The sequence below is a fragment of the Neomonachus schauinslandi genome, chromosome 9 (assembly GCF_002201575.2).
Source record: "Neomonachus schauinslandi chromosome 9, ASM220157v2, whole genome shotgun sequence".
NCBI lineage: Eukaryota > Metazoa > Chordata > Mammalia > Carnivora > Phocidae > Neomonachus > Neomonachus schauinslandi.
The window spans coordinates 26,470,043-26,492,568 of NC_058411.1; the positions used below are offsets into that span (position 1 = coordinate 26,470,043).

Below are 22,526 nucleotides of genomic sequence, written 5' to 3' on the forward strand. Positions count from 1 at the left end.
GAGGGGGCAGAGTGGGTCATGGAAGCTGCTGGACTAGTCTGGATCTTCTCTCCCCTCTGCCGCCCAGAGCTGGCCCGTCTAATCAGTGACCCTCAGGCAAAGGCGGCAGCTGCTCAGCGCCACTCTTGGGCACCATCGTAACCATTGCTACTGCCCAGAAGGGGCTGGGCATCCCCCAACCAGCTCTGGAGACCCTTTCTGGTCTCTGCTGAGGGGTAGATCCCACCCGGCTGGGAAGCTCGGACCCCTCCGCCCATCCATCCTCCACCCGTCAGTCAACAGCTCCCTGTACCTTGACCACAGACCTGCCAGGCCACAGGGTGCCTTCCGCGGCATGAGCTCTGAGCTCCTGCCCACCTGCTGAGTGGACGGCAAGGTTTCGTGACTCATGAGCTGCCATGTGCCCCACTGGGGACATCTCTGGAGACTCATCTCAGGATACTGGTCCACTGGCCCAGTGGACCCAAACCAGGGCTGCCCTGCCTGCTCATCTTAGCCGTGCAACTTGGCCTCTTCCCCCTCCCAGGCTATTCCTACATGGGGTGGGAGGGTGGGGGACAGGATGATCCACTCCCCAACCTGACCATGCCCTGTCTTACGACTTCAGACTGGAGAACAAAAGGGCAGGCAGGAGAGAGAAATAAGGATAAGCATCAGGGGAGAAGAAGGCACAGCTCTGGCACTTAGAGTCATTCTGAAAACAGAATAAAGACCTCTCTTCCCCAGCTAGCCCACCGGTATGGGAAAGGGAGTCTACCCCCTGGGCCTCCAGGCTGGAGCAACTACCACACTTTGTACCCATTACAATCCCTTCTCAGGCATTTGTCCTATTTACCATTTTGCATTTTAGTCTTGAGGGTCTATTCAATTCACCGCCCACTGTGACTTCACAAAACAGTTGGAATGATTGCCTAAGCTTTTAGCCAGAAGCAAAATGTTTCTGGTCCCTGAAGAGCTGGGTAAGTAGTTACCCCAAAGACAATCCCCTCCCCAGGTTTGGGGGTCCTCTGATTACCCTCGGGGCTTATCCTGTCACTGGGGTGTGGCGCCTAAGAAGGAAATTTCCACCAGACCTCTGCCCCCAACTCCTTCCTTCCAGTGTCTCCATCACCACCAGGGGGCGCCTCCGACACTTCTCCAGTCTGGCTGTGAAGGTCCAACTCTAACTCTATGGGTAGAGACCAGTCCTGCAGAGGGCACACGGGGGGAACACAGCCTGCACCTGCTTTCCCTGGGCCTTGCCCATACCCCCCACCCCCCAATAAAACCTGCCATTGCCTATGGTGTCCTTGCCTCCTGAATGCAACCAGAGCAGCCCTGCCAGAAGGGAGAGATTGGAAGGCTCCCCCCGAGAAGCCCCATGCTACTCAAGAGTGAGCTTGGAGTCCCCTAAGAAGGTAGGAAGCAGGGCTGGTAGTGAAAGGCATGTCAGCCTGTGCCCCGCAGAGAAGCTGAGAGGAAAGGACGGCATGTAGGGGGCCCTGAGATCTGTGGGAAAGAGAGAAGTCCTAGAGGAGGGTCATGGTATCTGGGGGGGGAAGGGGGAGACAGGACACTAGTCTCATAATCCTCACAGTGACCCCGGAGATGGATGGTGGCTCCCATTAAAGACCCTAATGCTAGGGCCCGGTGGAGCCTGTCCACAAGTCTGTCCTTTTGCTAAGTCAGGCTGGCCTGCTCCCAACCACTGCCACACGCAGGCGGAGCTGCTTCTGAACTTCCGGGCCTCATCTGTGCGACAAACACCTGCGCATCTGCCCCTCTGCTGGGCCGTGAATACCGGTGTCCCAGCCCTTATGGGGCTAGTAATCCCTCCGTTGGAGGTTTCCTAGAGAGAGCTTCTAGCACCAAGCCCAGGGCAGGTTGAAGTTCTGCCTTTCCTTGAACCCATCCTCCCCCCCCCCCCCAATTAGCTCTAAGTTCTGCCCTCTGGAGCCACTTCGTTCCTGTGACAGACCTTCACCCAGACATGGCATCCCTGCAGGCCCAGCAGGTGGGGGTGGTGTTTAAGCTCAGAAGCCATATGCCTGTCACCCACAGTCTAGGTTAGCTCCCAACCCTGCCTGCCTCCCTCCCCGACCCCTGCTCCCAGGGGGTGATCTACCCTCATCAGTGCTCACTGACCTCGGGCACCCTTGTATACATGTGGCAATCAAGTCCAAAATGCAAAATTGTCTAAGTTGCGCCCACCTCCTCAATCCACCCCAGAAATGCTCCAAGCCCCCACAGAAACGCTCGTCTGGTGGCGTTTGGGTCCCACCTTTTTGAAGCCACAGCGAAGTCTCTTCAAGAGCGTGGCCTGTCAGGCTGGAGGGGCTCACCGGAAGGAAGCCAGGCACGTTCCTGGCATGCAGATGGCTAGGGTTCCACCTGCTGTCAAACCAGTACAGTGGTAACTTCAGAAATCTGGCATCTCACAGGCTAACTCCCGGGACAGGCTGTGGCTTCCAAGCTCGGGACAGTCACAGTGCTGGGGCTGTGCACCGTGGGAACTAAAAGGAACGCAGAAGCAGGAACCTTTTGAGAACATTTGCCCTTTAATTTGCATTTAAAATCAGTTTCTTTAAATATTTCAGGTACAAGTTCTGAATAGTGAAGACAGAGTAGATGCTGCAGGCACTCAGTATCGGCTCCCAACCCTTCCCCCACCCCCCGCCCCAGGCCTTGCTTCTCCGCTCCAGCTCCAGCTCCGAGGGCACGGCACTAAGTCAGCGGCTCCTGATGTCCAGTATCAGCAGCCTCAGGCCTGGATGCAGTTGCATACAAAGCAATGAAGCCCAGCAGCTTTCACGACAAGATGTGTGTATTTAAACTTGCTCCAAGCAATTCCAATGATTGTGCCCAGACCCATCTGGCAACACCACCTCAGGCGACACTGCCCATTATCCCCGCTGTATAGTAGCATCTTGGGGCTGGTTTCTACCAGGGTCCATCCTCCCTGACACCCCGCTCCCTCAAGGGCCACGATGCAGAGAGAAACAGAGCTGCCCCTTCAGTCCGAGTGCTTACGCCAATGGCATGTAAAAAGCTCAAATCAATCTGAGCCAGTCCACAGGAAGCCCCCTCACCCCAATCTCACCAACCTCCAGCCCTTGTGACCATGCCCTGTCCCGCTGCCATGATGTGCTAGAATCTGCTCTAAACGACAGCGATGTGCTAGAATGGTTCCAAGCAGCCCAGAAAGGTTGGCACAACCACGGCTGTGTGTTACTGTGCCAAAATGGAGCCGTGACTGAGAGGGTGGCTCTGCTCCTGTCTTGTCTACAACATACCACCTCGGAGGGGACTCTGCCCCCCCCCACCACCTCCCCCCCCCCCCCCAGACCCCCTGGCCTGTGCTTCCTGGACGAGGTAGAAGAGGCATCCTGAAGTCCATGGCAGCGCAGAATGAACTGTTATTTACGCGGCAAGCAGCACCTCTTGGCCTGCAGTCAATACCTCCATATAGGTGCAATCAAGTGAGAATGTGCACAGCCGGGCCAGAGGCTGCTGTGAGCCTGGGAGACACTACACCCTCCTAAGGAGGCTCTGGAGAATAGACTTTCAAAAGATACAAACTTAATCACATGGTCCCCAGTGGTTTCCCTACTGAATACTGGCCCAGGAGAGAAGCAAAATCATCTCTACAAAAGACGAATGGGAGAAAGGCAGGAATATTAATGAGCATCCACTAAGGCTCTCTCTCCCTCAAGCCTCAAGAAGATGTTCGAGTGTACGAGAAGGGTGCAGAGAGGGGAGAGCCTGGCAGAATACCAAGAAAAGAACTGTGGCTGCTGGTTACGTAGTGCCCTGGTTTCCTTGCTGGAGGCCAACAACATGTGCCTGGCACCAGGCTAGCCTGGAACCCATGAGGGGACAGGGAGAAGATTGGTGGTCAGTTCCTGTATGGTTGGTGTGTAGGGTATGTGGCTTCCTCCTAAAGGTCCAGTAGGAGGACTCTGGGATCCTCTACCGCTGCCTTGATTTTGCGGAGAAAAGTTACCGCCTCTCTGCCGTCAATCAGCCGATGATCATAGGTCAGTGCCACGTACATCATGGGCCGCACCTCTACCTACAGAGAGGAGAGGTTGACAGGTCTGTCTGCAGCAGAGGAAGCCCCACTGGAAGTGGGGAGATGAGAAAGCATAGCCCATAGAAAAGTTTCCAGTTCCAGAGCTTTTCCTATTGATGTTGCTTCTGGAGCCTTCTATTTTCAAAGACCAAGGCTTACCCTTAGTGCAAAGCTCTCCCACTCAAGAAAGCTCAACCAAGAAAATAAAGAGTCTCTTCCAAAAGCGCCTTTTAAAAAAACATTCTTGGGCACCTGGGTGCTGAGTTGGTTAAGCTTCCAACTCTTGATTTTGTCTCAGGTCACGATCTCAGGGTCCTGGGATCAAGCTCCATAGCATCAGGCTCAGCTCTCAGTGGACACCCCCCCCCTCCCCGCCCCAGCTTGGGAACACACTTGCGTATACGCGCTGTCAAATAAATCTTTAAAAAAAAAAAAAAAAAAACACGTTCTCTGCCCTTTCTGAAGGAAAACTTTTCCCTTCAATCCTGGCAGCCTGAAGTTTCTTCTTTAGGGTTAGAATTTTAAAAAGTAACCAGAGATCCTCAAATTCTCTCAAGTGGAATGCAAAGTTAGGTGTGTGAGCATTTTCAAGAGAGAAGACCTAGGATTTTTGGATTCACAAGACCTAGTGACCCAAAAACGTTCTAAACACAGGAGTCCCAGAAAATATTTTCCTACCAACATATCTTCTAGGGCCAGCTCAAGACCCTTTAACTTTATTCCCTGAACTCCCAGGGAACCGCTAAACCTTCATACAACCTGGGAGCTCATAGATCTTCATCGCTGTCCTGTTTCCCCGGGGCAAGGACGTTTCCAACTGTGTCCCCACTCCGGACGGCACCTAGAGAATGGAGCTTGATGACCTCTCCCGATGAAGGAGGAAGCCACCTCAACTCCATGGTCCTCACACTTTAAGTTGTATCAGAATCACCTGCAGCTTCTGCTTCATCAGGTCTGGAAAGGGGTCTAAGAGTCTGCATTTCTAAGAAGTTCCCAAATGATGCCAAACCACACACCACAATTTGAAGATCAGTGCCTTAGCTATTAATTAGAAACTAAGAGATGGAACTTATGCCTGCAATTCCAGTGCATCTGTCATAATAGCTAGCTTTCCCCCTCCTCTTCATCTAGCCGCTAGGACATTTGCAGTGATGGTTCCTACCTTGCCCCCCACAGCCACTGGCCTATCAAAGATGCCGTGCATGCCCAGAATGGCCGACTGAGGGGGGTTGATGATGGGCGTTCCAAAGAGCGAGCCGAAAACACCTCCGTTGCTAATGGTGAAAGTACCACCATCCATATCTTCAATGGCAAGTTCATTCTTTCGGGCCTAAGAATGGAGATTTAATCACTGCAATATAAGGACAACCCAGCTTTCTTCACCTACAGGGAGTCCAGAAGGCTCCTGTCTGAGATCAACAGTCCAACTTCTAGCTATTGTTCAGCAGAAGACGCCTGTGGCCAGGCCTCCACCAGAGGACAGGCACGATGCCTTGAGGACCTTTGCTTTCCCCAGCAGGCCTCCTCTGACGAGGTCTTCCGTGACAAGAGCACAATGAGCGCTGCCAGATAGCTAGAGTTTGGCTCCTGGGGGTGACTGCCAGTCTCGGGCTCCGCACACCTTACCCAGCAGAGCAAGGCACCAGTTCCCTGATCACTGCCCACTGGTGAGCCCAGCCTTCCCCGGCCCCTCCTCCCTGACCTGCCCAGCAACCAACACACATGCTGCTTTCCACTTTACCTTTTCTCCCAGTTCGCTGATGGTTCGTTCTATATCTGCGTAATTCATAGCTTCCACGTTCCTGATAACAGGAACCACCAGACCCTGATGAGAGTGAAAGGCTGTTTTCAGTTGCAGATTAATAGTACCCTTTATAACTCCCTTGATTCAAGTGGGTGGTCTCTGCTCCCCATTGAGCATCTTAATGACTCAATGTGATTAACAGAGTCTAAAATATTTAGGCTTGACGTTAAAAGAATGTGGTGGGGTCGAAAGCAGGTTACTCTTTTACTAACTCCCTTCTAAGACAGGATTACAGAAATGCTCTCTCCCCAGGGGTCTGCTTTTTTATACAAAGTGAGAGTCTAAGACCAGAGCTCCCCACCGCTTTCCCCAACATACCCGTGGGGTGGCCACGGCGACACTGATGTCAATATAATCCCTATACACCACCTCTTTGGTTGTGTCATCAATCACTGTGAGAGAAAACACATGTTACACACAACTGTCCAAGCCTAGGCTAATGCAGAAATACTTGTGTTAACAGAGTGAAAATCCACCATGCCTGGTACAGTGGGCTGACCAGTCAGCAGGAAAACCATTGCACTACATGTGGCGGACTCCTCTTACTCCCAACCAATCCTAACATTTCCCAAGTGCCCTGACTGAGGCCGAGCATGGGAGCACCCGTTTTTCAAAGGAAGACTCAGTACACCGGCTCACACAGGATAGGTATGCACGGAGCTCCCTTTAACTAGCTCTGCCCAAACCCTCCCTTAACAGAGAATGGCTAGGTTTAAAAAGTGCTCCCAAAAAGGCAGATGCAAAGGGAGGGGTGGTAGTGCTGCCCATTCCGCTGCCTACTCTCCGCAGGAGGTGAGAGAGGCCTCGTTCTCGGAGACTCCAGAGGCAGCAGGGTAGTGTAAGCCAGCAAACCGGCAGCTGAAAGTCTAGGTCTGGTGCTCATGAGAAAATACAGGCTCGGCACTCTTTTCCACAGAAAGTCCATGTTGTGTTGTTAGATAAGCCACCAAGGCAAAGCATGTGGGAAGTGATAAAGAGGCCAAAAGAACTCTGAGAAATGCCTACATATACAGGCAGGCAGAAGAAAGGGATGGAGAGCCAATGAGGAAGCATGAGAAGAATGGAAGGAACAAGAGGTACATACACATCTGGACAAAGCAAAGACAGCCCTCTACCTACCTAGAGCACATCACTCAATGCAAGGGACTAGAGCTTCTATTTCTAGATCTTTAGGGACCCTGGCATTGCTCAGAATTGCAAAAGTGTCACTGTCCACCCCCCCAACCTTCCAGGGAACAGAGAAGTGTCTCAATAGGAAAGAGAACTGCTTGTTAGGTCAACATTTCAATAACGTAGGTGAGCAAAAAGTAAGGAAAACGAGCACCAAGTCCATGAAAGAGGGGCCAAGCCCAGGGCCTCCCACTGAGGTCCATCGACCAGAAATCAAAGGTCACCCTGGAGCCTATGCCAAGTGGGAAGTCAGGCCCCAAGATCCCGGGGCCCCTGGAAAGGCAAGTGCTAGACAGAACACGAGCTTCCACCTGGACATGAGAAGCCCCGAGAGCTGGGCTGGCTCAGAAGTGCTTGTAGGCAGAGCAGCTGCCAAGCTATGAAATGGGAAGAGAAACCACTCTGTCCAGCTACTGGGGAGAAAACAGCCATGACACCACTTCAGGAAGGTGATTCAAGAAATACCTGGAGAAAGACACTCATGTTTTCACAGGTATGAAATAAAGCCTTGGGTCTTTCTGTGTGTGGGAGCACACATACCTCCCAGGACCTCTTCGAGTCCGGCCACCACAAACTCACCTGCATTGACCACAGGCTGCTCCTGCAAGGCAAAGGCTGAGGCCTTCACGAATGCCGACATGAAACCTAGTTTGAGGTTATGTTTCTTCAGAAAAGCATCTTTGTGCCGAGCCCTCATCTCTTGGATGTTACTATAAAAACACATTATAAAACAAAGTGACCACAAAGCCCTTATTTTGCCTTTCATACCAGTTTCTAACTCCATGTACACAATTGGGTAAGCATTTTTCCCTTCCTCTGGACCATCTACCCAAGTTCAAGTTTTGAAATAGTCCAGCGGAGGTCAATACAATAACCTCGCTTCTTTACAAAACCTGGAATCAAAGAAATTGGGTCCAATCAGTCCTGACGGTACGGCTGAGCCCCTTATAGGGCTCCTTCCTATTCCAGAAGTCATAGAATTCAGTGACAGATAATATGAACAAGAGCTCACACAGCATACTAACATCCTTGCCTGGATGAGAAAGTGATTTCTAGCTACCTGAAACTCATGAGCTCTCTACTCTGAAGAATAATTATTTTAAGCATAAACAAAGTCTACAAGATAAACAATATTTTTTTAAATTTCTTGTTAGAATTATGTCCAAAAAAATCCACCAAACTTGATTAGAATTTCCTTTTGACATTCTTCCTATCTTCCACTTAATGAAAACAAAACCTGAAAAAACTCCACAGGTGTTTGGGCTCCACGTGAGCAAAAGCACCCATGACTATATATGGTCAGGTATAGACCAGTGTTCTTTTAGGCTCATGGGAAAGTCAATAAACTCCCTCCTATCTCCGCAGAGTTAGCAATTCCATATACTTGCTCCTTCAAACAGGTGCTAAACCCCCACCACATGTAAGGGCCAAGGCTGGACGTCAAGATAATAAAGACACAGCCCTTGCCCTTTCTATCAGTTTACTGGATGTGGTTTCCTTGGTATTTAGAAAGTGGACATATGTGGCCCTAAGCTTTTCGAGTACAAGCAGCTGGGCCTTCTGGGAAGCCTTTGCGACATAAACAGCCTTTGTTCATTTAGGATTGGTTTTCCACAGATGTACCACATATATACTGCAGTTAGTGGGAAATGGCTTTCCCATCATTTTGCTACAGAAACCTCAGTATTTATCGGAATACAGTTCTGTGATGGAAATTGAATATAACTTTATCTCAGGCCCAAATGCTCCAGTTTTCCCTTTCTCCCCATAATGGCCTAATTTGACATTAGCATGAAAGAGAAGATGGTATAACTTTAACTCCCCCTTCAGACCATTTGCCTTTGAAAAAGGAAGTTTTGGGGGGGGGGGGCTGATTAGGTTTAAATGTTTGTTTTCCTGAGTCTAACCTTATTTAGTGCTAGGATTACCACCCTAAAGACATTACTGGTTCCCAAGACACAAGAACTGCAGAAGAGGGAAAGAGATGTGATAAACATCTCTGCTTTCAAACCTGCCCAAATGCTATTGTCTGGTCATTAAGTAGTTTCTATTTCAGAGCTCTGCCCTTGGAGGCAGGGCCTGGGACAGCAGGGCAGAGGAGAAGGTCTAAGAAAGGCCCCTTATGGGTAGCTGATCAGCACAAGACCCAAGGGCACTCGATCTAAACCACATTACCGACTGCAGTGAGACCCCAGGCCATCGTTAAGTGACACCTCGATTAGCTGCTGAAATGAGATCCAGCTACTGCACTTACCTTCCAATCAAAGCTGTTGGGCCAACTGCATCTTCCAAGGCCACAAATATTTACATGTTTTGTCTTAAGGAATTAGGTAGAATTTCAAAGCCCAATTCAATTTGTGTACAATTTGGCCCTAATGCACTGAAACATAAGCTGCGGCCTTTGTGATTCATTAGTCAAGGTCCTTCCCTATGTCCTACAGATAGGAAGGAGAGAAATCTTTGGCTTGAATGACATCCAGTCTTTTTAGGAAGTTTCACAACAGCATGGATGACATCTAGTGAAACAGGCCACAGAGCCCTACTTCTGTGAACAACGCCATAGCACACTATCCATAAACCCCTCCCTTCTCTAAGCTTTTCAGATCCCTTCCTAAAGAAAACAAATTTCCCTAATGAAAAGTAGGCTAGCAGACTAAACACTTAGAAGAAAAAGAAGCAAAGGGATGACCTGAAGACTTCATGATTTACCTCCCGAATTAGATATAAACTCTTATCCCTGGCATTCGAAACATTCTAAAAGTAGGGATCCAACTTTCTTCCCATTCTTTCCCACATATTCCTCACAGCAGATAGTTCTCAAAAGTATCCTGTACTTTCCTGTGTCAGCGCCGTATTATTTACATCGTCTGGAATGACCCTTCCCCGCAATGCTACCTGTGTCAAAATGCTAGTCAATCTTAGGCCTATTAAAAATCTCTTTTCTCCAGGAAGCGGGGGGGGGGGGGGGGGGAACTTCCCCTCCCCACTTCTGCTCTCCGTCTCAAAAACAAATGATCTCATTCTCTCTACTTCATACTTTTACCCACTGATACTTCTTTTTCTAGATTTTACTTTGTGATTTTTAAAAGATTTATTTATTTTAGAGAGAGAGGTACACAGGGGGTTGGGGGAGGCGGAGAGGGAGAGAAAGAATCCCAAGCTGACTCCCCGCTGAGCCCGACACAGGCCGATCCCTGAGATCCTGACCTGAGTCGAAATTCAACCGAACGAGCCACCCAATCAACAGCCAGCTCACCCTAGAAATTGGTACACTAAATTTGTCCCTTTGGTTATATATCCTGAGGTTTTTACTGAAAAACACCACTTGCTTTCCATTTCATTATCACAGCTGGGAAAGGCGAAAGCTAGGACAAGCTGGTGCTTTCCCACCACCCAAATCTGAGCCACTTCGGAACACAAATCAGGAGCAGTCGCTGTGAGAAAGCAGCAGGGTACTGGGCTTTGACTCTGAGTGTGCGGTCAAATGGTTCTCCATCCCAAGGGTAGGCCCAGTTGCCCTAGCTCTACTTGGCAACTCGACACCAGTCATCGGAATTTAACACCATTACCAGCCTCATTTATCAGACATCACAAAATTCAGGTATAAAAGGCTAAAAGTTTTTTAAGTCACAGAGGCGGGCAATTAGAGAACGAACCCCATGGGTCACTCTGTTTTAGTCAACAAGCAGTGCAAAGAAGTACCTCTTCTTGCTGTTAGTTTTGGAATCAGCACTACGTAGGGGCTGGGGCAAGTTCAAGTGTTCTCCAAAAAAAGGGCGCGGGGAGTAAGAGGCCCAGAGATCTCACCTCATGTCGATCTCATTGAAAGTAGTGAGCATCGCACACGTGTTCTGGGCCTCCTTCAGACGCTGGGCGATGCGCTGCCGCATCCTGTTCATTTTCTCCTGAAAGTAGGACAAGGATTAACAGTCTGGGCTCTCCGGATCAAGCCCTCCCCACTCAGTCCAAGGGGGCACTCAGCTTGCAAGGACCAAGGTGTCACGGACTAGGATACCTAAGTAAAACAAGAGCTCCAGGCTCTCTAGTATTTTTAGGAGGTCTTCTCAGGCAGAGGAACCCACACTCTTGACCATATACTTCCTTGAGGTTTTACAGCTGCCCCTGCCAGTGACTGCTACCACGGAGCCCTCAGTGAAGTGTCCCAGGAGGACAGGAACAGGGCTCAGTAGAACCACTTCTCCACAGTGTGTGGTACTGTGAGGGGGAGCGGCACACTCCTAAGCTCCCACCCCCTGCAGACCTCTCACAGCCAAGGCAGTCCGGTGGTAGCACAGCACCGTGGGAAAAGCCACTGGACAGGTGCTCCAAAGACTTCAGGTTCTAGTCCTCTCATATGACAAGTATGAGGCTATGACAAGCTACTTCCTAAACTTGGTTGCCACGAACTGCCAGCAATTCAAAGGTAGGCACCACAATGCCCACACCCCCTCATCTCAACCCTATCCCCTCGGCCTCCTACTGGAAGTGCTCCCCAGAGGCTTACCCGATGTTCTGAACGCAGACCCTTGCCGGCTCCTGGCTCAGCTATTGGCGGGGCAGGAGTGGGTTTCACTGCAGACACTGACAATGAACAGAAGGTACAGCTGCATCAGAAAATCAGAGAGACAGCAGCTCTTTCGGCCCATGGGTCCCACCCCGTGCTTTCATAAAACCACCTTTCTGCAGCCCCCCCCCCCCAAAAACAAAACCCAACCAACCAGAGAAACAATTACTAAGTGCCAGTGCTGTCAGACTGTCCTGTCACTTAATCCTTCGGATACTCTGAGGTGGACTAGTACCATTCCCACTTCACAAATGAAGATCTGCTCAGAGACGTTAAGGAGCTAGCCCAAAGTCACAGAGCTATAAACAGAAAGCTGGGCTCCAACCCAGGTCTTCTGATACAAAGTCTAGAGTTCCTTCTACAAAGCAGCCACTGGAGCCTGTTCGGAGCCCTGACTGGTCTAAGATTCTGCCCCGCGAGGGAACATGGCATTGGAGGGGATGTTCTCCCACACAGAGACATGCAGGAGGGGGAGGCGTACCTGGCTTGCTAACAAGAGGCTGTGAGGGCGAGGGCACTGGAGGCATCTGAGTGGGTATGGATGCCGCGGCGGGAGGAGGAACTGCTGGGGCTGGAGGCTCTGCTTTCAGGGCTGCAGCAGCAGGAGCTTCGGCTGGCTTGGCCTTCGCAGGGGCAGCTGGAAAACATGACAAGCAGAGGTCACTGGCACCGTCTGGAATGCAAAGCAACCGAATCACAGATACTAAACAAGGTGTAGCAGCAAAAGCTCTATCTCCAATCACCTGCCAAATGCTAACTGGCTATACACAAGGCACTACGAAACGCACACAAGGATGGAAGGCGCAGTCCTTCCATTCCCCGGGGCTCCCAGACGTCCTACGTTACACAACTGACCTCATTCAGCTGCCTTCCTGATTTCACAAATACCAACTCATGATCAAATCTAGCAAGTACTTTAAAAGCACCCACTAAGCCCGTGGCAATGTAAACTTCCAAGCAGAAGAAACGCAGGCATTGAAGATGTTGATACACATATATGAAAGAAACACACTTCTAGTCATGGGAGTATGGACAGTCTTGTCTTCTATTTTAAAATCATGTGTGGAAGGATACTTTTTTTTTTTTTTTTTTAAAGATTTTACTTTTTTGACAGCGAGAGGGGGGACACAAGCAGGGGGAGTGGAGAGGGAGAAGCAGGCCTCCCTCTGAGCAGTGAGCCCAAGGCGGGGCTTGATCCCAGGACCCCGGGATCATGACCCGAACTGAAGGCAGACGCTAAACCAACTGAGCCACCCAGGAGCCCCTAATACTCTTTTAACTATAAAAAAATAAAAGTTTAAATAATCAAAGGCTCACTCAGACTTAAAGAGTTCGAAGCATTTCATCTAGCATAATGCTCATAAACCACAACTTTAGATACTTTGATTTTATCCATCTGTACATACCTGGTTTCACATTTCATATTTAAATTAGAAGAACATTCTTTTTAAGGAATGATCAGGTGAAAGAATTGATCTTATTCCCGGATGGGAGGATGGGTTAGCCTGGTGATGGGTATTAAAGAGGGCACGTTCTGCATGGAGCACTGGGTGTTATGCACAAACAATGAATCATGGAACGCTACATCAAAAACTAATGATGTAATGCATGGTGATTAACATAACAATAAAAAATTAAGAAAAAAAAAAAGAATTGATCTTATTCCCTAGCCTTCTACTGCACACTACTTTCATTCTGGGCTTCTGGTCGTACCCTGATCAATCTAAAGGATGTAATCTACTCTCTCTCTCCTTAACTATTTTGATAAGGAAAAAGAAACAGACTTTAGTAATTACAGCATTTAACTAAGAATCAGAAAAAATTATTTTCTAATCTCTCATATTGACTGTAAGGTGCCATACAAATTCATTTCCTTCTCACTTCTTCCCAAGAGAAAGAGCAACCTTCCTTAGAAATGCTCTGAGCACAGATGTGAAAAAACAACACTGAATTCTCCAGAATAGACACCATGAAATATTACTTCTCCTCACTTTAGAATAGTGGCTCTTGGGACACTTGGGTGGCTCAGTCAGTTGAGCATTTGCCTTTGACTCAAGTCATGATCTCCAGGTCCTGGGATTAAGCCCCATGTTGGGTTCCCTGCTCAGCAGGAAGTCTGCTTCTCCCTTTCCCTCTGCCCTTTCCCCTGCTTATATTCTCTCTCTCTCTCTCAAACGAATAAATAAGATCTTAAAAAAGAATAGTGGCTCTCAGCCCGAGCTGTGTATCAGAATCACTTGGAGAGCATTTTAAAAAAAAAACAACTGTAATAGATAACCCAGATCTGATAACCCCAGATTTAATATATCAGAATCCCTGGGCCATGGGGTCTACGCATTTGTGTTTGTTTATATAGATACACACACACACACACACACACGTTTTTTGCTTTGTTTTTTTGAGAGAGAGATGTGTGTGTGTGGGGGGGGGTGATGGGAAGAGAGAGGTTTGGTTTTTTTTTGTTTTTTTTTTTTAATGAAGAGAGAGAATCTTAAAACAGGCTCCATGCCCAGGGCAGGGCTCCATCTCAGGACCCTGGAATCATGACCTGAGCAGAAATCAAGAGTTGGTCACGTAACCAATGGAGCCCCCAGGGTGCCCTGCATTTGTTATTTTTAAAGCCCCCATCTGATTCTGACGCCAGGGCTGAGGACAGGAAGAAAAAAAAAAAAAATCACTATCTTTAAAATCATCTTCATTCTATTATATCTTTAAGAAAAGGTCCAGCACGAACCATGAGAGACTATGGACTCTGAGAAACAAACTGGGGGAAGGAGTGGGGGAATGGGTTAGCCTGGTGATGGGTATTAAAGAGGGCACGTATTGAATGGAGCACTGGGTGTTATATGCAAACAATGAATCATGGAACACTACAGCAAAAACTAATGATGTAATGTATGGTGATTAAAAGAACATTAAAAAAAAAAAAAAAAGTCCAGCATAAGAAATATACGTGGAAAGAACAGAGTTATTATGAGGTTTTATGTTTCTTTAAATACCATTTTCTTTTAGAACTTGGCATTTAAAGTACCCACTGCATAAATATCACCTGTCTTAGTCCCTCAACCAACAGCAGCTGGAATGCCAAACAGTCTTTGAGGTATCAAGGAATCAGTACATTATGCTCAGCCCCAATTCCAAGGGGGAACCACTGGAGATCTTGACAACCAGGAGAACTTCTTTACCGCCAGTTTTCCTGAGTGTGAAGAGAGGAGTGCCTCCTTCTACTTTTCCCCCATCAGGTACCAAAAGAGCTTCAATCACGCCATTTGCTGGTGATGGAACCTGCACAGATGTCTGGAAAACAAGGACAGATGGAGAAAGAGTCCAAATTTTTACTCGGCATTAGAAGATTGTCTAGAATCTCAAACATGAGTCACAACAGTCGCAGCAGATATACTAGGCTCTGCTTATAGAAACACCAAGGCCACACTCTCAGAGTAATGAAGAGTCAATGCTATTGTGAAGATTCACCCTTTGTCCTTTCTCAGAAACATTAAAGCCATGTTCAGTTAATGTGTTTCCAAGTGATACACAAAAAACAAATGGAAACAGAAACAGTTCCTGCACATGCACACGCAAACACACATGTGCTACAAAACTAAAGCTTTTATCGAAGTACATAATACATATAACCGAGAACAATCCAAAATTAAAATTTTAAACCTTTTTCTTTTTAATGAGCTATTCCAACACTTTTACAACTGAGGTTAGAGCAAGTTAAAAATTATATTTAAACCGTTAAGTCCCTTTTTTTTTAATTAGGTTTTTTTACATGAAAAATTATACTGATACAGGACAAGCCTACCTTGTCAGTTTCGATCTCACAAACCACTTCATCTTCTGCAACAGTGTCTCCAACGGCTGAAAAGACAGTCAAAGGTTATCTGTTAAGGGGGGGGACCCCAGTAGCCACAAAATCCCTTTTGATAGGTGTGTTATAAGACCCTTTCCTACAGGGCCAGGAAAAATTATATTTCAGGTAAAGAGAAGGGAGAAACCTGATTATTGGGGCAGGGAGAGGGGGAGGTCAGTGATGACAACTTTATAAAGTATTTAAACTTAAGTAAGTAGGGCCTGAAATCTTACCTTTCTCCCACCTGACATCTCCCTCTGTGACAGATTCTGCAAATGCTGGGGTTTTGACTGTAATCACATCATCCTCTAGGAAAAAAAAGCAAAAAAGAAAATCACATGTAGGCCATTATTCTTCCTTTTTAATTAAACTCTGTCAGTTGTTGCTCTTCCCATTAAAATGCCATTCCCAAGAAGGCAGGGAACCGAAGGAAGGTACTTACTGCACATAGCTGTAGTTCTGAAGAAGCGAACATTGAAGACACTACTGTTGTTAATACTACAGAAAAAAAAAACATAAGAAAAGTAAACGTCTTTAGCAGGTGAACCACGCGCATTGTAGTCTAGACAAGGGACCATGGACCACTTTCCCTTTAAATCAGTGATTCTCAGCCAGGGGTGCCCATGAGTGTCCCCCTGGGGGAACTTTTTCAAAACATTCATGTCCAGGCCCCATCCCCAGAGATTCTGACTCAGCAGGTCTACAGCAGAGCCTGGATGACATGGGTACCCTAGGTAGTAAACTCCTTGAGTGAGTCCAGAACCCTGTGCTCAGTGAAATGCCAGCTCCCACAAAACAGAGACTTTCATTTGGTTCAGCGAAGAAAAAGATAAGCATCTCAGTCCTTTGCACACCCACCAAAAGAAATTAGCTTCCCGATTAGGTTTTTTTCTGGACGAAATTCAAGGACAATAAACTGGGTGCCCTCGCAGTACCTGCCATTGTGTCACAAACAATGAAGTTTCTGTCTGCAGGATTACAGACTGAGATCAGATAAGGCAGCAAGAGGAGACAATTAGCTTGGAATTAAAAAAAGATGTTATGGGGGGGTGGTTGGCAGGGGGCAAATTAACAAGAACAAAACAAAACAAACCTCCTGTATCTCCTAGTTGATTCTCTTGCTAGGAGGCCGCACACTGGTCCATTCTGGACTCATTCAAGAGGAACGTCAAAAGACCAAGGTATTTTCTGGTATGACACTAACTTCAAATAATGTAAACTAGAGAATGATACCACTTTGCATGCACAAAACCATTAAGAGTGGTTAACTCTGGACAGTGGGAGACGTAGATACATACAGTACCTATGGTTATGTTACATCCATACACATTTTGGGAGAGTGATCTGGACCGATGGGGACTTTCACTTTCTACACTTCAGGATTCTGAATATTCTATAACAAGCATCTTTATAATACAGAAGTAAAACAGATTTAAGTTGCCATTTGGTATTTTTACTCTTGTAATGTCAAAATAACTGTAAGATCTATTTAAAAATCAAGGGGAAAATGTACGTTATTTTTTATTTTTTTTAGATTTTATTTATTTACCTATCTATCTGATAGAGAGAATGGGAGACAGATCTATCTATCTATCTATCTGAGAGAGAGAATGGGAGACAGCATGAGAGGGGAGAGGGTCAGAGGGAGAAGCAGGCTCCCCGCTGAGCAGGGAGACCGATGTGGTACTTGATCCCGGGACTCCAGAATCATGACCCAAGCCGAAGGCAGTTGCTTAAGCAACTGAGCCACCCAGGCGCCCCTGTACCTTATTTTTTAAAAAGCACGGAACACAAAGTGATCTGCATAAAGTTTATAACCATGTGGTAAGTGGTCATGGACAAGAACTCGTGGGTAATTTGCAATTGCAGAGACTGCTCTGTGAGGACGCTCAAGAACCTGGAGCACTGGCTGTCCCTAGGAAGAGGAACTTGGGGGCATGCAGGACAAGGGTAAAGTCTCTTTTTACTTTTGAATCATGAAAAACCAAAATGTTTTATAATGAAAGTTTTTTTAAAATAAGGTGGGTACTTATTTTCTCACCCCACAAAGTTTAATGTTGTGGGTTTTTTCTTTTTTTTTTAACAAATAATTTACTGGGGCACCTGGGTGGCTCAGTAGGTTAAGCGTCTTGACTTTGACTCAGGTCATGATCTCAGGGTCCTGCTCAGCAGGGAGCCTGCTTGTCCCTCTCCCTTTGCCCCTCCCCCCACTGGTGCTCTCTGATAAAATCTTAAAAAAAGAAATTTACTTTTAAATACTTATTTGTTGTATTTATTGCCATCGAAATTTGTGGTTGTTCCAATTCTCATTAAAGTTGCAGATGAGTAGCACATTTTGAATTGCTCTAAATAATTTTTAAGTTACAAAAGTATTAGATGTTCACTTGAGAGTATTTGGAAACAGCAAAAAAACATAATTATACTGTACAGTAAAAAATAGAATCATTTTATAACCTGTGTTTCCCCACTTATCATAGTGTGAACATGTCAACATGACACAGCTTAAGCAATCCCCTGTTGTTTGGCCATTTTGAGAGAAATCTGGGTATACCAGGAGTTCTTCAGTATAGATTTTTAGAAATGGAATTGCTAGATCAAAGAATACACACAGTTCAAGACTAATGAATGCTAATTGCCCTCTAAAAACTAACTCAGAAATTCATACTTCTAGTACTAAGTGCATCATTTTCTCAATTGAAAAGAAAATCCCATTGTGATGCACAGTGAAAGAACTAATCTGGTGACTCTTCATTTTAAGGATTCTCCCTATGCAGAACACAGCTTTATAGCTGTTTAACAGATAACTAGAAAGCATCCTCTTACCACCTACCTGAAAATACTTGGAATGCAAAGTAGCATTAAGCAACACTCATAAGCAGAAGTTAATCTGAAACACACACGGGTGGCCTTTCTCCAAACTCTATTATGCAATAATAGCATTCCCTCTGAAGTAGTCAAAGTCCCAGGACTCAACTCACTGTCTTTTGCTTTTACGGTTTCTAAAATGAGTAACTATGTACCAAGAGGATGCTCTAAATCTCCACAGGAAATGTGAACCTCCAGCCCTTCGGCTGCACTTGTATCCAACCAGAATACTCAAGAGTAACCTACTAGATCTATTCCCATAAAGAGAGGGTTCCAACTTCACTTTCATTACAATCTAAACACCTGAGGACAAGCACACTCCAGCGCCAGCACCTGACATGGGGCTGACGCTCAACGTACATCACATGTCATAAATCAACATCAAGGTTAGGTCTAGAGACTCAACATAAGCACCTTGATTATCAAGGCCTGGAAGCCAGTGAAGAAAGCAGGTGGTCAAATTTAGAACTGGTGTCTTAAATACCCCATGGCCACGCATCTGTGCTCCCCAGTGATACTTACACAATCTTCCTGCTGTCAGGGTAACCTGGTCCCTGACATAAGGAGACCCCTGCAAGAAACAAAACAACTCTTAACCAACAACTCTTATACAGGATACCTGCTGGGAATGGGAAAGAAATCTGTTCACCCCCTAACTCTGACACGGAGCAAGATCAAATGTAGGCAACAATATAATCCTTATCACACAGAGTCCTGCTTCTCAATGGCAAAGAGCAACAGGTATGTGGGGTTGAGAGTGGGTATGTGTTTGAAAAAAGGGGAGAATTCTAAGGGCAAAGCCTGAAGTAGTTTTATCATATTTACCTTAAAATTCATAAACTGTCATTATCCCTATATGTTTTCGTAATAAAACCTCCCTACTCTCCCAAGTGTTCAAATATATTTGAAGCTTGAGAAAGACCCATCATGGCTTATCCTGTGACTACACAAAGCCTAATCTGAGAAGCAGTGGGCATGTTTGGTCTGGGTTTCTGTTTCCCTGGTTACTTAAAATGCACTGAGCTGGAAGTCTTACTGCATAAACCCTAGTAGCAAAGACTGGGCTACTTTAAGCCCAGGGTCTCCAGTTTGCCCCAGTACTGAGCAAATCATTGTCCCTCCTATCAGTTTATTGCCTTCCCAAGAGCTCTCTGAGGTCGTCCCCTCTGGTCAAACTCAGCAAGGTGGGAGTCCCTTTCTGCCCCACCAAACGTCCTTATCACAGATAACTGCATTTCCCCAAATGACAACTAATTACAACTAACCAGGGCTGCCGCCTCACCTGAACATATTCTTCCAGAGGTCTTTTTTTTCAGATCTATTAACAACTCTTCTAAATAAACCATGGGTTCAGGAAACACCAGAGGAGAAAGAGCTCTCCCTTGTGTCTCTTCCTCCCCCAAATCTCCAGAGTTTCAGAGTCAAGTAAATCACTTCCATGTCCAACAGTCCATGCCTCTGCAGTACAAATCCCAAGTACAGCGTATCTTTGAGCTAGAACAGCCAGCAGCCCATACTGAGTTTTGGAACCCTGAGTCCAATTTAGAGTTCATCTTACAGCAAGTCTCATTTGTACAGTGCTTTAGGGTTTATAAAAAGCTTTCACATAATGACCTCATTTTGATTTTCATGTATCACAACTCCCTAAAGTAGAACGACCATCTGCTATTATTCCCAGTTTTTACCTAAGTAGGGCTTCTGGAGGTTTAGGGGACTAGCCCAAGGTGAAGCCCTGAACCACAAGGCACACCCCAAGTACAAGGTTCTTTCCATTGTCCTGCCGGTCTATAAATGGAGAAAATGCCTACTTTTAGAATTCTTAGTTTAAAAGAATATTTGACAGTCCGCTCCAAGCTTACACTCTGTTAGGTGCCTATGTTCTCATGACTATTAGAATAAAGTCCAAAAACTTTACACATTCCTGTACTGTCCAGCCCTATCTTTCCAGCCAGACAGGCTTCCTTTCCATTTCTATGACTGGTCAAGTCCCTTCCTGCCGGACAACCTTTGCACTAGCAGTGCCCTTTGCCTGGAATATTGTTCTCTTGGCCAACTGCTATGTATTCTTAAAGACTTGGCTTAAATACCACTTTTTCGGGGAAGCCTTTACTGACATTCTCACCACTCTCTCCACCTTCCCAAGACACATCCCACCCTTTCATTATGCCCTGCACTTCTCGCTCATAGTCATCACAATGTAATTGCGGCCTTATGTGTGCATAAATGTCTATTTGCTGTCTCTCCAGCTAGCCCATATGATTCTGGAGGGTAGAGACCATCTGTATCCCTGTCACCTAGCATAGTGCCTGGCACGTAGGAAGAACTCAAATGCTCTGTTGAGCACATGAGTCAATGACAACATGGTGGGTTAAGAATTTAGGTTGAGGAGTCAGGTAGAGCAGGCTTGACCAATAGGTGGCTGAATGACCTTGGTCAAGGCACTTTCCCTTTCCTAGCCTTGGGTCATGCATTTGTAAAACAATGAGAATACCTCTTATTGTTTCTTGATGATTAACTGCAAAACGCACAGAAAGCACTCAGAACCATATTTGGCCCACAGAAAACTCCTACTAGGATCTACTCATCCAACAAATATTTATGCCAGGCATACAAAAAATTGGGATAAGACCTAAATTCCTTCCAATAGTCCCTACACCATCTTCTATCTCATTCCATTCCTTCCTTTAACCAAAATTCTCTGGCTGAATCACCTTTTTTCCAGTTTCAAAACACTGTCAAATTCTTCCCTTCTTCAGGGACTCTGTACATGCTATTCCCTTTCCTTTTCCTGCTCTTCACTGAACTCGCCTGTCACATCCTCTGGGTTGCAGCTTTAATGTCCCCTACTAAAGAAGGCCCTTCTGTCCACCTTCATTTTCCTTCTCAGCACTTAACCAAAATTCATGATCCCTCATTTGCTTAGCAATTTACACTTTGTCCTTCCCGCTAGACCATAAGCTCCAGGAGATAAGAACTGTTAACTGCTGTATCCCTAGTGAGCGCCTAGCACAGTGCCTGCCTGACAGGCAGTAGAAACTCGGTAACTATGTGTCAAATGAATAAATGATAGCTGTTATTAAATAGCACTTTGTTTCGCTCCACATCATGTGGAGAAACATAGGCACCCCGGTTTCCTCAAATACTGCTCTGCCCAGGAGGAGAGCACGTTAGGTAACGGCAAGGGCACAACTTACCAGGCAGGGAACGTCTCCCTAGAGGGCAGTTCCCCTGTTGAGAAAGAAGACATTATCGACGTCACCCATGATGAAAGGAGGGAAGAAACAGCTTTTTAAGTACAGACTCAAAGCTGTCCAGGCGCTAGTGACAGGTGAATCTCGTGACTCCAAAAGGCAAATGCAACAGCCAAGGCTCTCAGTCCCAGTCAACACCCTGGGCCTGCCAAACTACCTCAACTTCCCATCGGGGCTGACACCCACTAACGGGAGTGGGGGCGGGCCCCGATCCCGTCGGGGTACTCGGCGGCGCCTCCTCCCAAACTCGGAGTCTCGTGCCTGGACGGGCGCGGCTCTGGGCGGCTCCTCCGCCCGGGCGCGGAGGGTGCGGCCCAGCAGAGGACGGGGCGCCGGCTGCCTTGGGAAGGCAGGGGGCTGCTGGGCTCTGCAAGACGACCCCGAGAGCAACGGCGGCCCCGGGCCGCCCAGCGCGCGGCCTCCGCGTCCCGGTGCCCTTGGTGCCGGGCTTGACCGGCGCGCCGCGCTCCTGCTCCCCAGGCTGCCCCTCTGCCCGCCGGCAGGTTTCTCATCCGCCGGTACCCCGGCCCAACCGGACCGTACCTTCTGAAAGGCAGAGAGCGAGCGGCTGAACGCCCGGGACACGCAGCGGGACCGGGACAGCATCGCGGCGGCGGCGGAGCCGAGGGCGGGCGGACACCGGATATAGGGCCCGGCAACAACCGGAAGCGGGGCGGGCCGCGGCACTCGCCGCGCGGGGAGGGGTGTTCGGAGCGAACCACTGGCGGGGGGGGAACCGACAAGCAGCGCGAAGCGGCCCCCACCTCAGCACACCGGTCTGCGCCCGGGAGTCCTCGGCGGCGGAGCGCTCTCGGAGCCTGCTGCACTGCCTGCCGGCCTGCGCCGGGACTCCCGGGGGTGCCTACGACCGTCCAGAGACCAGGCCGCCCTAGGGGTCCCACCCCGCCTCCCACACCTCTCCGCAGAGCTGGCCCTGAGCTTGGCGCCCGTCTCCTTCTGGGACC

General features: G+C 47.6%; 1 protein-coding gene across 2 annotated transcripts; it reads right to left on the reverse strand.

The window, feature by feature from the left end:
- Positions 1-2,536: 2,536 nt before the first annotated feature.
- DLST (dihydrolipoamide S-succinyltransferase) lies at positions 2,537-22,210 on the reverse strand. 2 transcript variants are annotated; one of them, XM_021679566.2, is made up of 15 exons: positions 22,105-22,210; positions 21,505-21,538; positions 18,833-18,881; positions 15,888-15,943; positions 15,679-15,753; positions 15,398-15,453; positions 14,775-14,886; positions 12,071-12,226; positions 11,530-11,606; positions 10,833-10,930; positions 7,605-7,735; positions 6,174-6,247; positions 5,793-5,876; positions 5,214-5,381; positions 2,537-4,051 (listed from the first exon to the last, which is right to left on the reverse strand). In XM_021679566.2, exons 1-15 carry the CDS (start codon positions 22,165-22,167, stop codon positions 3,917-3,919), a joined length of 1,368 nt encoding a protein of 455 aa, XP_021535241.1. In that variant the 5' UTR covers positions 22,168-22,210; the 3' UTR covers positions 2,537-3,916. The 2 variants fall into 2 exon arrangements, with proteins under 2 accessions (XP_021535241.1, XP_021535242.1); XM_021679567.2 differs by lacking the exons at positions 18,833-18,881; positions 21,505-21,538; positions 22,105-22,210 and adding an exon at positions 16,539-16,626.
- Between the last annotated feature and the right edge of the window lie 316 nt (positions 22,211-22,526).

Excerpts from the sequence above, each read along its gene's own strand:
- DLST (XM_021679566.2), bottom strand. The coding sequence starts at position 22,167 with ATGCTGTCCCGGTCCCGCTGCGTGTCCCGGGCGTTCAGCCGCTCGCTC. Across the intron at positions 7,736-10,832 it reads TTCAATGAGATCGACATGAG|TAACATCCAAGAGATGAGGG; the intron begins GTGAGATCTCTG and ends GTGTTTTTATAG. Across the intron at positions 6,248-7,604 it reads GCAGCCTGTGGTCAATGCAG|TGATTGATGACACAACCAAA; the intron begins GTGAGTTTGTGG and ends TTTCTCTCACAG.